We start from the raw sequence: 14,075 nt of genomic DNA, 5'->3' as shown, positions 1-14,075 counted from the left end.
CACCTTTAAAAGCGGTTAGAATTGGCTGGACCAGACAGGAAGTTCCTTAAAAATCTAAAGGCATGAAATCCTCCTCATTGCTTTTTCTATAAATTTTCATTCCTCTTATTTCCTGAAGGATCTTTTTTTTTTATCAAGCCGTTTCCCTGAAAACTAGAGCACAGTCTAGTCTGCTTCAGTTCTCGTGAAACGTTCGCACACAATGCAGGCGTCTCTAGCGAAATTATCCTGCAATCTTCCTGTTCTGTAATGCATGCCATTCAGGGGGGAAAAATAAGGACATGATTACAGTAAACCTCAATTTAATAAACTCGCGTTTTGTTATTTTTATGAAAATTTCTTTCCCTAATTCGGGGAGGGGGGAGAGCAGCGATTTCAGTTCTGACAGTTCTTGTCGTTTCCCTGCTGGGTATAATTCAAGATATCCTTCGTTAGTCCAGGAATTTCAGGGGAGAAATTCGAGAGAGGCGTCCTCTTAGAAGGAAACCCAAATGAGTTCAGTGCGATCTGCTCGCAGGTAAGTGGATATAAGAATACTAGAAAAGCTTGAGCCAAGCTAGGATGCAAGAAAGTAGCACAGTCGATGCCCACTTGAGGAAGGAGAAAAACAAGAAAAAGGCGAAGACCGTCCGCCAACCACTTCTGCACCTTTCGAGGAAGCTCTGAATACGAGAAGAACCAGGAGAAGGAGGGGCCCTTGGAGCATGGAGGGCGTGGTTTCGGGAAGAGGGCGTGTCTGGGAGGGCCTTTCTCTCAAGCTGCCTTCCTGACAGGCGAATGGCGTTGATGGACGGCGAGACGTCACGGTTCCTCCCCCGCCTCCTTGGCAATGTCTACAGCCTGCTGCACTCCCAATTTAAGCATTTATTCCACTGGGATAGAGGAGTCTAGAGCAGCGCTAGCACCAAAAAACCATGGCTGGGATTGTATATTTCACCGTCTTTTCGTTTCTCGTTGGGATTTGTGAGGGGGTCACCGGTTCTCGGATATATCCGGCCAATGAAGGTGAGTGAGAGAAAAAGGGTCCCGGGCCGAGCCGAGACTTTCCCCTCTTGCTCGTGTGGCTTGTACGGGGCAGGGGGATCTGGGTCGGTGCGAGAGGTCTTCCTCACTTTCAGCACCCGCTGCTGCGGACCGAACACTGGGCAAAACTTGGATCAGGCAGACAATCTAAAGTTCGACCTCTCGCCTGCAAAAGAAAGGACGGACAGCCGCGCGGGTAGCTCGCGGCAAACTTAGGCTGGTGGCGGAGAGCCAGCTGAGAGCAATGGGCTCTTTCAGAAGCTTCGCCCCCCGCGCCCCCGGTAGCCCGCCCTTCGCCTTCGCTCCTCTCCGCCCTTGGACGCTCTCTCTCTCTCGAGAGAGAGAGAGGCGAAAGTTTGGAGAGTGTCGTCTGGGGATCGGCAGCCTGGTGACCGGCCGGTCGGCTTGGATAGTCGCCTTTCGCAGCCGAATTTGCCGCAGACGTGACAGCTTTGCGCGCGGCGGAAACCCGCGTGGGAGCTTGACCTGGATTTTCTAGGCGAGCTGTTTTCAGCCAGCGAGTCTGGTGCAAACGCGCCGCTTTAGATCTTTTTGCTCCCTGAGGGAAAAAAAAACCCTCCTTTGCTAAACAGCCAAGGCAAGCGAGTTCCGTGGATTGGTTAGGCTTTTAATTTATTCTAGCAGACCGGCGCCTTAAGTTCAAAGCAGCCTTTCTCCGAAACGGGACTGGTCTTCTCCGTCTGCCCGCATTCTTCCTTCAGCACCTTCTTTGCTGCGGCCGTGGGGATATTTTCTTACTGATTTAATGTCTTGGAAAGGCAGCGCTAAAGCAAAAAGAAAGAACCATTCAGGGTTTGGGTTTTTTTCTTTCCTTCTCCCCAGTCTAAATCTTACATAACCGTGGACGCGCGTCCCTACACACAAACGCGCGCGGCAGCGCGGGCTTCAGTCGATTGCGCGCATCGAGGTGACTTAACGCGCGTCGAGGTGACATGAACCTGCTTGACAGGAAAGTGGGTGGGAGGGGGGTGCGCGCGTGTAGCTATGCGCGTTCCCGCACTTTCTCTCCTTCCCTGTGAAACGTCCTTATTCATTTCCCTCCGGCTTCGGCCGCTGGGAGTCAGATACCTGTAACTTCAGCTTGAAGGTGGTTTTATGATATGAGTTGCCTGGGAAATCACTTGGCGCGTAAGACAAATAGCGTCAGTGAGTTGCTCAAACTTAAAAGCGTGAAAGCTGAGGATTTTGCAGAATACATTGCCGATGATTTCTCCCGTCACTCCGTAATTCCCCCCTTCCCAAGCCCCTTTCTGCTTTGGTTTCTAGCATCTTCGCTATCAATCAGCCGTTTGATAGCTCTTCGTGTATTGAGGAAAGGAAAGCTCGTCTGTGCCCGAATCACAAAGAGGCTTAAGCAGAACAATGCGCTGTTGAAATAGGATAACCCATCGGTCCTGTTTTAAAACGTCACCTTTAAAACTTCTTGTATGATTTATACGGAATCTGAGGTTTTTGTAGACTTATTGGGGTGGGGTGAATGTTGAGCAGCTGAGATTTCATTAGTCGTCTCAGCATCTTTTAAGTTATCTGCACTGGGGAGGCATTTTTCACTCTTAACACACCCCCAACTCTTGCTCCATTTTTAACAGGAGCCTCTAGAGGTATAAGAATGCAGTGCTGAAGCTGTTCAGATTTTGATTCTCTCTCTTGTTTCCTATAAGGCACATCCCCCCCCCCCATATAGTGTTGGGGAATGTTTCATGTACAACATGGTCCACTTTTTGTTGTTTACCTTATATGTAGAAATATTTTAAAATCATTCTGCTTTTCTTGCAAGTGGCATTAAATACCCAGAAGATGGAATGACCACACAATATGTTGCATTCCTTGTCTATAGTGACAGTAGATTAAGTTATCTATTGAAGCTGTTTCTGGATTCACTGACATTTTCTTATGAGGTGTAAAATTCATAAAGAGAAGTGCAAAATGATGTAAACAAGTCTTGGTATAAAATTAGTGAAATTAACATTTTATTTCCTTTTGGGAAGTCCATCCATCATGTAGCAATGTCTCAGGCAGTCATGTAATAAAGGTGAATTATGAGTAGGTGCTTTCTTTACACATTTATGTGAGAAGAAATCTCAGTGAGCAATATTGCACTGCTTTCTGATTAAACACATACAGGATTACATTACACACAGCATTCAAAGATTGAGAATATGCCAAAAACATTTTAATCTTAGGTTTTTGTTTTTTTAAAAAATCTAAACCAATTCAATTTGGGTGCAAGTGTTAACCCTTATTGAAGATGACCTTTGAGACATGAATTAAGAAGTCCTAAATGCAAGTGACACCCCATCCACAGAATCAACATGTGTCACTGGGATAGTGTAAACAGGCTTGGCATCTTATTTTATGTGGGCTGCAGTGTAAACATTGTAATACTGTATTGATTTCTGCTAGAGGATGTTGTAGTAGTTTATGGGATTGTGCATTTGGAAATTCAGAGTGGGTTAAAATTAAAATCTGTGAAAAATGGCCTTAAAAATAAGCAGGGTATACTTGGACAGGACTTGGATGGGAGAATACTAGTAATTTTAGAACTGTATATTAGACTGCGAAGTAAAAAATATATTAAAAGAAGCCAAGAGTAAACCATTTGATATTATTTCCAAGCAAATGACATGGATGTGTTCATGAAGTCACTAGGTATCATGCTGGATTTGAAATAGACTTAGCTTTAGTTATAAATAGCTCAGGTCTCTCCCTCCCCTCCCTCCCTCCCTCTCTCTCTGGTTATTTCAATGAAAAAATGGAAAATGCTTCAGTTCTGTGTTCTTTTTAGTTGGTCACACAGTCAGTTATTTAATCTTGATATTTTTTCCACCTATTAAGTCCTTTCCATGAACTTGAGTTAGGCAGATGTTGTTGTTTAATAATATTAAAAAACCACATCAAGACAGTATTTTACTGAGGATGATGATGATGGTGATGATGAGGATGATGATTGGTTGCACAGTGAGCCAGATGTTTAGACTAGATTTGCCATTTTTACTCACCTGTCAAGTCTCATTATTATTATCATTATCAGATCCACAATATGTGTTTTTCTATGTATGTTTAAAAATAAGTATTCTAAATAAGAATAAAAGTTCCTGCTTATATTACTATTGGGAAGATACTTACTTTTTTTGTTGGGGTAGCATCTTTCTTTTCTTGTGCAGATCATTTAATGATGCTTTTTGAAATATAATCTGAATGTGACTACTTGGGACTTGATGTGTGCTTTTCTTTTGCAGTTACCTTATTGGATTCCAGATCAGTTCAAGGTGAACTTGGCTGGATAGCAAGCCCCTTAGAGGGAGGGGTAAGTTCAGAATATTTTATCTAATCAATAAAAAATTGAAATAATGAGTAAATTTCTAAGGATACTTTTCTTCACTGATTGTGCAAAAGGTCAATTTATTTCTATAACCTTTAAGATATGTATTATATTTTGTTGGTGAAACTGTATTATTTCCTTGTATAAACTTGGGATACTCTGTCATGGAAGAGTGTTATAAAAAGAAAAGCAACAATAATTTTAGAATCAGGAGGAGGAGACTCACTGGATGCAAGTCAGCAAACTTGTTAAGTCAATTCTTTTTAGGGAACTGAATATGTATTTGTGAATTCTAACACAAATGCAAAATATTTCTTCAAAACTCATTTATAAATACCATTTTTAAAATAAATGAATTATTATTTTTCATTTTGATCAAGGGTAAAACCATATCTTTTATCATTTCATGATAGTAATAATTTTTATTCATAATTTATATGAATACTGTTCTTAATGATGCACAAAACCCACAATTTCTATTCCATTTTATATTGGAAGTAAGCAGAAAAAAATATTTGATAGTTTAATAAAGTATCTTTAAACAAATTCTCATCCAATTTTCATTGCCATATTGGAAAATATTCTAAAGTGGGAAGCCACAATCAAATTTATCTCCTAGTCAATAGAAAGGTGAATGTTCAATATTCCTTTTAAAAATTTTAATATTTAGCTATAAATATTCTTTTTCTTTGTCAAAATACATATTTTTTTATGTAAAGTGATAAGAACATTGTACAAGCAGATTAGAAGAGTTTGGTCATTTATTAGCAAATCAAATAATTAAGACATTTGTAGATATGGATACAGAGAGAAACTTGAATCATGGCTTAGATATATGTAAATATAATAAACTTTAAATAAATAGCATGTGGCTTGATATGAATAGTTCCAAGAAACTCAAGAGTATTTCTTTACTGGATTTATTGGAAACCATTAATACTCTACATATCATAGGATCAGATATTTTATTAAATAATGAAACACAGCTCTCTTTTGCTACAGAAGCAGGGCTAATAAGGACAACAGTTTCAGGAGTAAACAAGATGCATGATATTCCCAGTGACCATAAAGCTCTTTAAAATTAAACAGACATATTATTCTAACTGTATAAAGACAAACTATGATACCAATTGAAGGTAAATCAGACGCTTTCAACACCATCAAATATATGATAGGCACAGATGCAGTTCTTGATTACTAAAATACATTATTCTTTAATGTACCTTGTACATTTGTATCTGTGTGCTTGCATGTAACTATCTCTATGGAAGAAGGAATGTGAGGTTATTTATTTAGAGATGCATTATGCATAAGCATTGAAACAGCCCTTTGATGGGAAAATAGTCAATTGTCCTGTCCCCATTGTTGCCATGCCTGAACTTGACTGCAGTTAGTTGTGGTCTGCCTCGCTGTCCCTGGAACCCCTCCTCCTTTTCTTCATGCAAGAGGAAATGATTGGCAAGCTACTGGGTGTAGATAGCATATATTCACTGCTGATTGCAGCCCAATTGCCCTCATCTTTTGACAATGGGAAAAGTATAGCTTCATCTCAGTAAGAGTCAGGAGTCCAGTTAGTCTGGTACCCTGGAAAAGTTAATAAATTAGTCTGTCTTCAATGTAGGGAGTATTTCTTTGATAGCTTAAATATTTAATTTTGAATGAAAATAACTTAAGCAATATAAAAATGCTGAAGAAAATAGTTATTCTATGTTAATAATAATAATAATAATAATAATAATAATAATAATAATAATAATAATAAGCTATACACATTTTTTAAAATAAAAACAATGGGGAGAAGTGTTTTCATGATCATATATTACTAATTGTATTAAAGCTTATCTATGATAGTGGTAAAAAAAAGCTTAAAGGGATCTTATCAGCTTTCAAATCTGCCTGTAGGGAAGCTGGAAAAATATTTAATGGTTTCCTATACTGCAGGCTTCATTCAGAGCATTGGGTAGATTTTTTTTTAAAAAATATTTTTTCAAAAATACCCCAACATAAGATAAACTCTGATTCCTCCTTACGTTTTAAGGAGATTTCTGTATGATGCAGAATCCCATGTTACCATTTAAGAAGTGGTTGTTTCTGAAATGTGAAATATTTTATAGATTAATAAGAGAGATTGGAGATAAAAATAGGTGATTTAACTGAAATGAATATGTCTATTGCTGAGTCCATGGCAGTCCTTGAAGAACAAATATTTTAGCCTGTACATTTAATTAATAGTTTAATTTTAAAATTTGAGTTAAAAGAAACTGTTGGTCTGGAATGCTTTATCCTGGATTATTAAATCATAGGAAGTCTGTTTGACAAAACTGAAAAGGAGGACAAAGTTAATCTTTGACCACACACTTTATCAATTATCACAATAATTTATTTCATGTGGAAATGTGCAGTTTTATGTTTGGCTCTTTACTGATGATATAAATATTAAATGAAAAATGCAGTTCTATTGAGGAAGGGAAGAAGTCGTGACCAAATCCTATGAGGAATTTTGCAGTAAAGGGTCTGTGTTCTTTTCACAGAATTCAATAGGCTTTGGGCCAGCCTTATAATTTGACTTGTCTTTTGTGTAAACATGCAAAAGGAAATCCCATTGACCATTTTTATTCCTTCTCCTTTTTCCGTCCCTGCCCTCTCCCATACTATAGGGTATTGGATCATAAAGGGCAGAATTGTAACACAATGCTCATTTCATGGCAGCTGTAAATTAAAGAACTTTGTTGCTCACTTTGTGCACTAGCATTTTACATTGATAGATGGCTTTCCAGTTTCCCCTATTATCCGTGACACAGTTTGACATGGTGGATATTCTTTCTCTCTCTGTGTCTTTCTGTGTCTCTCTCTCTGTCTCTCTCCCTTTTCTTGAATTCTCAAGTATCCCTAGACAATAACTCAAATATTATCATCTTGACTCTGGGGGTTAGCTGCCACAGCTCTATAAAGTGTTTTCAGCTATCCAGCATTGTATTTAAACTCAAGAGCACTTTAATGGCTATGAACTTTAATGATTATGAACACAATACAGTGAAGAGTAGCTTATATCTTATAACATCCACAGGTACAAGTGTATTTATTTTGCTTGCTGATGAAGCCTCTGAAAACTATTTTATAATGCTATTCTATTGTTTTAGGTTCACGTGCTTCATTGAAAAGGATTGGATTTAATTAATTTTTTATAAGCGAGGGGAAAAATACATTTTCCTATGTCATTGATTCTGAATTCAGCAAAACTAAAATCAATTTATTTTTTTCTTTTGCAAATAAATAAATAAATAAATAAATAAATAAATAAATAAATAAATAAATAGACACAACAGTACTTTTCTGCATCCTACGACTAATATAATCATATTTTGAAAGCTCTTTTTGACTGATATTGTTCTTTTCTCTCACTCTTAATGAACCTCTGCAAACGGAATAAGATCATATTAACTCTTCAGAATCATTTTTTTGTGTGGTTGAGTGCACAGGTTTGTGTAGATGTATGTATATAGTCACTACACAAATGTTAAAGCGAAAGATTAATAGACACAAGGGACATAACTGTGGTGTCCTTGTTCCTATTTAAGTTCTTCAGGAACACAGACTGTCTTGGCTTGAAAGCTGTCTGTCTGTCTGAAGATAGATCGTTTTGAAATAAACCAAGATGTGCACAGAACAAAAAATAAAGCTTTTAAGCACCGAAGCTTTATTTTTATTTATCTTTATTTTATTTATTTTATTATATGTGCATATTATATGTTATTTAATATAATCCAAAGAACTAAATCTTAATCTTTGTTGTGGATTAAAAATATTGTTCCACTATCCAGTAACATTTCTATATATTTAATAATTTGAGGCCTGCCCATTGAGTGGCAGAAGCCCTGCATAATTTCATCAAATTTCATATTTTACATGATTTTATTATATCTATCTGTCTGATTATTCACAGTGGGAGGAAGTCAGCATTATGGATGAGAAAAATACACCAATCCGCACTTATCAAGTCTGCAACGTAATGGAACCAAGTCAGAACAACTGGTTACGGACTGATTGGATTCCCCGTGAAGGGGCTCAAAGGGTTTATATTGAAATCAAGTTCACACTAAGAGACTGCAACAGCCTTCCTGGTGTTATGGGAACTTGCAAGGAGACTTTTAACCTGTACTATTATGAATCAAGCAATGACAAGGAGCGTTTATTCGAGAAAGCCAGTTTGGTAAGATTGACACCATTGCTGCTGATGAGAGTTTTACTCAGGTAGACATTGGCGACAGGATTATGAAATTAAACACAGAGATACGTGATGTGGGTCCATTGAGCAAGAAAGGATTTTATCTGGCATTCCAGGACGTAGGTGCTTGCATAGCCCTGGTGTCTGTTCGTGTATTCTACAAGAAATGCCCCCTGACAGTCCGTAATCTGGCTCAGTTTCCAGACACAATCACAGGAGCTGATACATCTTCTTTGGTCGAGGTTCGTGGTTCATGTGTCAACAACTCAGAAGAGAAGGATGTGCCAAAAATGTACTGTGGGGCAGATGGTGAATGGCTGGTACCATTGGCAACTGCCTGTGCAATGCTGGGTATGAAGAGCATAATGGAGAATGCCAAGGTAGGCCTTGTTGCGTTGTACTGTTCATTAAATGATGGCGTATTGAATCAGAAAAGAGGCTAAATTGAAGAAAGCCAGTAATTAGCAATCCCTGTGGGAATGCAGTGGGACAGCGTAGTCTAATGAGGAAATTCAGTACTTCCAGGAGGCAACGCTAAGAGATGCATCATTCTGAAAGAACAAAGACACTACCATAAGATGCAGAAGGCAAAAAATATAGCAATCAGAGGGTAGATTAGAACTACGTTGCATCTTGCCACTCACATTGAAATGTTTGTAATGCATTCATGTTATTTCATTTAAGAGAAAGTGCTTATTTTTCTCATTTGAAAAATTAAATATAACAAGAATCATGTCAAGGGAATAGTAACAACAACAACAACAACAACAACAAGGCTAGAAATTTTTGTTTTTACTTTTGTAATAAGAAATAAAACTTTGGTTTTAAAATTCTTAGGTTCTTTCAAAATAACTCTTTACTGTCTCACTTGAGAATTCTTCCAATAAGTAATCCCTGAATGGATGACATGGCTGCTTTTGTGAAATATTTTATTTCTCAAAAAGTCTCCATTGTTTCATTTACAAAAGAACTTGCTAGGAGACTAGTCAGAATGCAAGAAGTCATCTGTTTCTCCCCTCCTTTTCCTATCCTCCACAGAATTAGGGATTAACCTTCATATAAAAGGCAGCTTATTTTAAAGGAAAGGAAAGAAAAAGAGCTTTAAATCTCCTTTATGATTCTCTTGATTTTTAGTTATACATTATTATGATTTTATAAGTAGACTATAGCTGATTATGGACTTGGTTGCCCTGTAAGCCACCTGTTCAAGACCAGTCTCTAATGAATCCCCCCTAAAATAATAGCTTCATAAGATTTAGGGTACTGTGTTTGATGTTTTTTAATTGCATTTTGCTAAAAAAGCACATTTTTTAGTTAGTGAACAAAATAAACACCACACTATTTTATTTGGTAAAATTAATATACCATAGCAGTTTTATCCCATCTATCTAAAACAGGTTCATACAATGATTTATAGGTAATTTGAAATTAATTATTGCCTGAAATAAACCATTTTTCTAAACATTTTCCTTTGCTATCATGTATTAATCAGATATTTATTTGCTTATTGAAGAACAATTGAGTATAACTTCTTGATACTCTAATTAGGAGCTGTTGGAGTGAGAACTGAAATATGGTTAGTATAATGACAGGACATCATCAGAAAAGTAAATAATTTCTCTCTCTCTCTCTGGAAAAGGAAAGGATCATTCAAAATGTTTGGATGCCTGGTACAAATAAATTGTTGCCAATACACAAATATCATACTTGAAGTGATCACATTATGAGACAATTAATGTGTAGGAACATATTTTTGTTTTTACTAGTTTCTGCTTTTCTTGGAATTTAATTTTTATAGAGTTTGATTATGGGCAAACAGATGGATAAAATTAGAATATTGGCTATTAGATTTCCCCAAAGGCAGTGTTGATGCAATATTGGCTCACCCTGATTGATGCAAAACTAAAACACTCCTTAGTCAGTGATCCACACTTTATTATTTAAACAGCTGACAAAGGAAGCCGTTTTTGGAAGTTTGAGGAGAAAAAAAGTACTTTTTTATAAAAACCTTCAAAAATAAGAAAACAACCTAGTAAATACAACAACTCACTATCTTTAAAAAGAAAAAACACTTGCATGCATACTTCATAGGATTATTCCCCCTAAAGATCAAATCCAATTCTGTTTTTCTGCTTTGAGTGTCTTCCATGTTAATATTGGTTCATTAAACTTCCCTGAAGTGAATGTAAACCAATAAACAACACAATTTCATCTCCCAATTTCCATGAAAATATGTGCCAGTTTGTGTACGCTTTGAACTCCAAATTTTAGTAATGCTGAATAACAAAATTGATTCTAAATCCAGAATATTTTCTTGTAAGTATGGCACAAATAGATGATTAGGAATTAAATATCTCACATTCTCACTTCATAGAGATGTGTCATGAAATTGGAAGGCAGACATAAGGGTCTACAGTATTTGTTAACTGTCTATTCAAACTGTTTTTCAGTGTTAAAACTTGGCAATATAAATGCAAGAGAAGGTCATAGGTCATTCATTTCCTCATCCATCTTCCCCTGTGATCCTTAGGTCAGAGTTAAGATTGATTAAGATTTTAAAACCTAAACAAAGGTTTGATGGACATGTGATAAAGCAGAAGATGCTCCTAGTATTTGAATCTATAATACTACTTATCTATTGAAAAAAATAGACCATTGGAGACCAAACTACATTTGTTCCTAAAAAAAAACATGTTAATTTAGATAATGATGGGAGTAAAAATAAATAACACTTAATGGAAACACAGTTTATATTTATCCAATGATGTCTGCATTTTGCTCCCAAATAGGTCCAAGTTCATTCAGCCTTTTGATCTTGAATAATATTTCCTGACATGAAAGTCTTTTGTTACTCATTTTCTCCATAATATAAGACCATTTACTGAAATATTTTATACATACTGTTTTACATACTTCACCTTTATTTAAAACCCTTTTGTGTTGGCTGAATTTCTTGTTTTAAATTGAAGAAAGGAGGAAAATGCACTTGATTTCCAAACCTTTTGAGAGAAAAAAAATATGAATGGGAAAATATTACTGAAACGTAACATTGCTTTAGCTTGAAATCTATTGCAAGGTGAAGATAATTACTGTTTTAAGATAAATTCAGCCTGTGGGTCATATTCCCTTTATTAGAATTTATCATTGACATTTCAATGATTTTGTTATACAAACTAAGAAGAAATCAGTAAACACACTGAACAAATTCCCTTATTAAAATATAGAAGTTCAAGAAAACATAGGAAAGGCAATAAATAAATTAAACAAGTAGGAAAATGCTAACTCTCTGAAATTGTTGTCATGCTCTGTGTGAAACTAAAAGTAGCAGTTTTGCTTAATAATTTTACACTATAAAAATCCAGGTACATTATTATGATATATATAAACATTCCAATAATTTAGTATCTTACAGTGTTAAATACAGTCTTAGTTTTATATATATATATAAACTTATTGTAAAAAAAACCCCTTAGAAGCTTTAAAGTATGGTTTTCAGACATCTTCTCTTTGCTACTTTTGTCTTTAATTATGGGATATTTAAGATTCAATTACTTGAATCATATAAATCCACTTATCTCTGTGATTTTAAATAGTTTCAAATATAACTTCAAATACAAGAGCCAAGGTGGCGCAGTGGTTAAATGCAGCACTGCAGGCTACTGCTAGATCAGCAGGTCAGCGGTTCAAATCTCACCGGCTCAGGGTTGACTCAGCCTTCCATCCTTCCGAGGTGGGTAAAATGAGGACCCAGATTGTTGGGGGCAATATGCTGACTCTCTGTAAACCGCTTAGAGAGACCTGAAAGGCCTATGAAGCGGTATATAAGTCTACTGCTATTGCTATTGCTATAACTGAAGAGTGAATTTTGTTATTATTACTATGGTTTATTTTCTTTTTTCATTACATTTTAAAAATATGATACATGTAATCCCATACTTTAGTGTTGTAGAAATCTGAATTTTGTTTTCTTTTGATATCCATAACCTTAGATGATACAACTTTACAGATCAACCTCTGTATGTATCCATAAAAAGTACATTTTCATTTCTAAACAAGATGTTTTCAAGCATTCACAGCATTTGAATGTATTTTCATATCTGTTCTTTTAAATTAGTAAGGCTTTCTATTGAATTGACAATAAGATTGTATTGTAAAATAGTGTCAGATACTGGGTAGGTTTGTATAGCGAGGGAAGTCATGGTTTTTAACATTTGCAAACTAATTAATTATAAATAAATTGTGACATACATAATACAGTTCATTTGTTCAATTTTCCCGTTCTTCCTCATGTTCACCACCGAAATAATTGCAGTTTATTTTCTTTCCTCATTTAATATGTGTAGCAAATTGTGGCTAGCCTTATCAGGTTTGTATGAATTAAATGTGAAATGTTTATAGTTTGCTTATAAAACAAAAATATTATTCTAATTTGTAAGCTTGGCAAGATTCTGAGAAATACAGCCTGGCAATTGCTGGGTTATTTATCTGTGTTTGGTAGAATGGCCCACTGATCTCAGATCTTTATTGTAGCTGCAAGAATACGTGAGAAAGGAAGATTTCAAGCCAACTCTTGTATCTTTTGAATCCGTCTGTCTTTTATCCTTTCCTTGGTTGACTTTTAACTTGTGGGATCAAATTCTGCTCTCATTCCATTTGATTATTTCTTTTTGATATACTTTCTGGGAGCAGGTGAGGTCACATAGCTTCGAGGTGGAAATAATTAACACTTCCATGACTAAATGGTCACTTATGAATATTCAGGATCAGCTTCCCACCCTGGGAAGCAAACATGTTTGTTCCATTCTCATTACTCCATTGGAAGCCCGAGAAGTTTCCCCTGTGAATGGAGGATTGTCAGCTGTCTGGCCAGTTTGCTTTCTGCATGCAGCAGATCCCTCATTTACATATCTTGTATACATCCTCATGCAAAATAGCCCACCCATTTCCCACTTTCACAAAGGAGATAAGCGCTTCCTTTGGAAAGAGTGGAGGAGAAGCTCCTTCTGTCTATTATGTAGATGCTGAAGTCTTGGATTTCATGCAAATGAACTCCATTTGGGTTTAAAGTTCTTTGTTTAAGAGATAGGGATGTGATATTTGCACAGTATTTCTCTTTACAGCTCAGGCCTTCAGCTGTAAGAATGTGCTTTGATTGTCACCACATATATGTAAAATAGGTCTGGGACCTCTTTGTGAAGGAAAATTGCTAACAATATACTGTATAGAATGGCTGGGTTATGAAGTGAAGCATTTGCACTTTAGATGGGATCTTTCCCCTGAGTTTCCAAGGTTGGAAAATTAAAGTAGCAACCTGAGTTAAAGGGGACGGGAAAGGTGATAAGATCCTGATTTATTATTGCACAATTAATATGATATTGTGATGTGCTGAGTCCTTAGAAAAGACGGTTTTCTATTGTGCTGACTTTAGCAGACATAAATTTAATATGAATCAACTCAATTAAAATTTTATGTGGCTTGTAAAAG

At 36.2% G+C, this 14,075-nt stretch overlaps 1 protein-coding gene across 1 annotated transcript in view; it reads left to right on the top strand.

The window, feature by feature from the left end:
• Window positions 1-888: 888 nt before the first annotated feature.
• The window catches only part of EPHA4 (EPH receptor A4), a 170,315-nt gene continuing 157,128 nt past the window's right edge, over window positions 889-14,075 (top strand). The window contains 5 exon segments of the mRNA XM_032225561.1: window positions 889-1,005; window positions 4,284-4,351; window positions 8,310-8,553; window positions 8,556-8,915; window positions 8,918-8,971. Of these exon segments, the coding sequence (XP_032081452.1) occupies window positions 915-1,005; window positions 4,284-4,351; window positions 8,310-8,553; window positions 8,556-8,915; window positions 8,918-8,971 (817 nt within the window). The 5' untranslated portion in view covers window positions 889-914.

The sequence above is a fragment of the Thamnophis elegans genome, chromosome 10 (assembly GCF_009769535.1).
Source record: "Thamnophis elegans isolate rThaEle1 chromosome 10, rThaEle1.pri, whole genome shotgun sequence".
NCBI lineage: Eukaryota > Metazoa > Chordata > Lepidosauria > Squamata > Colubridae > Thamnophis > Thamnophis elegans.
The sequence above is the reverse complement of the archived record's forward strand: the minus strand, read 5'-3'. Positions and strand labels throughout refer to the sequence as shown.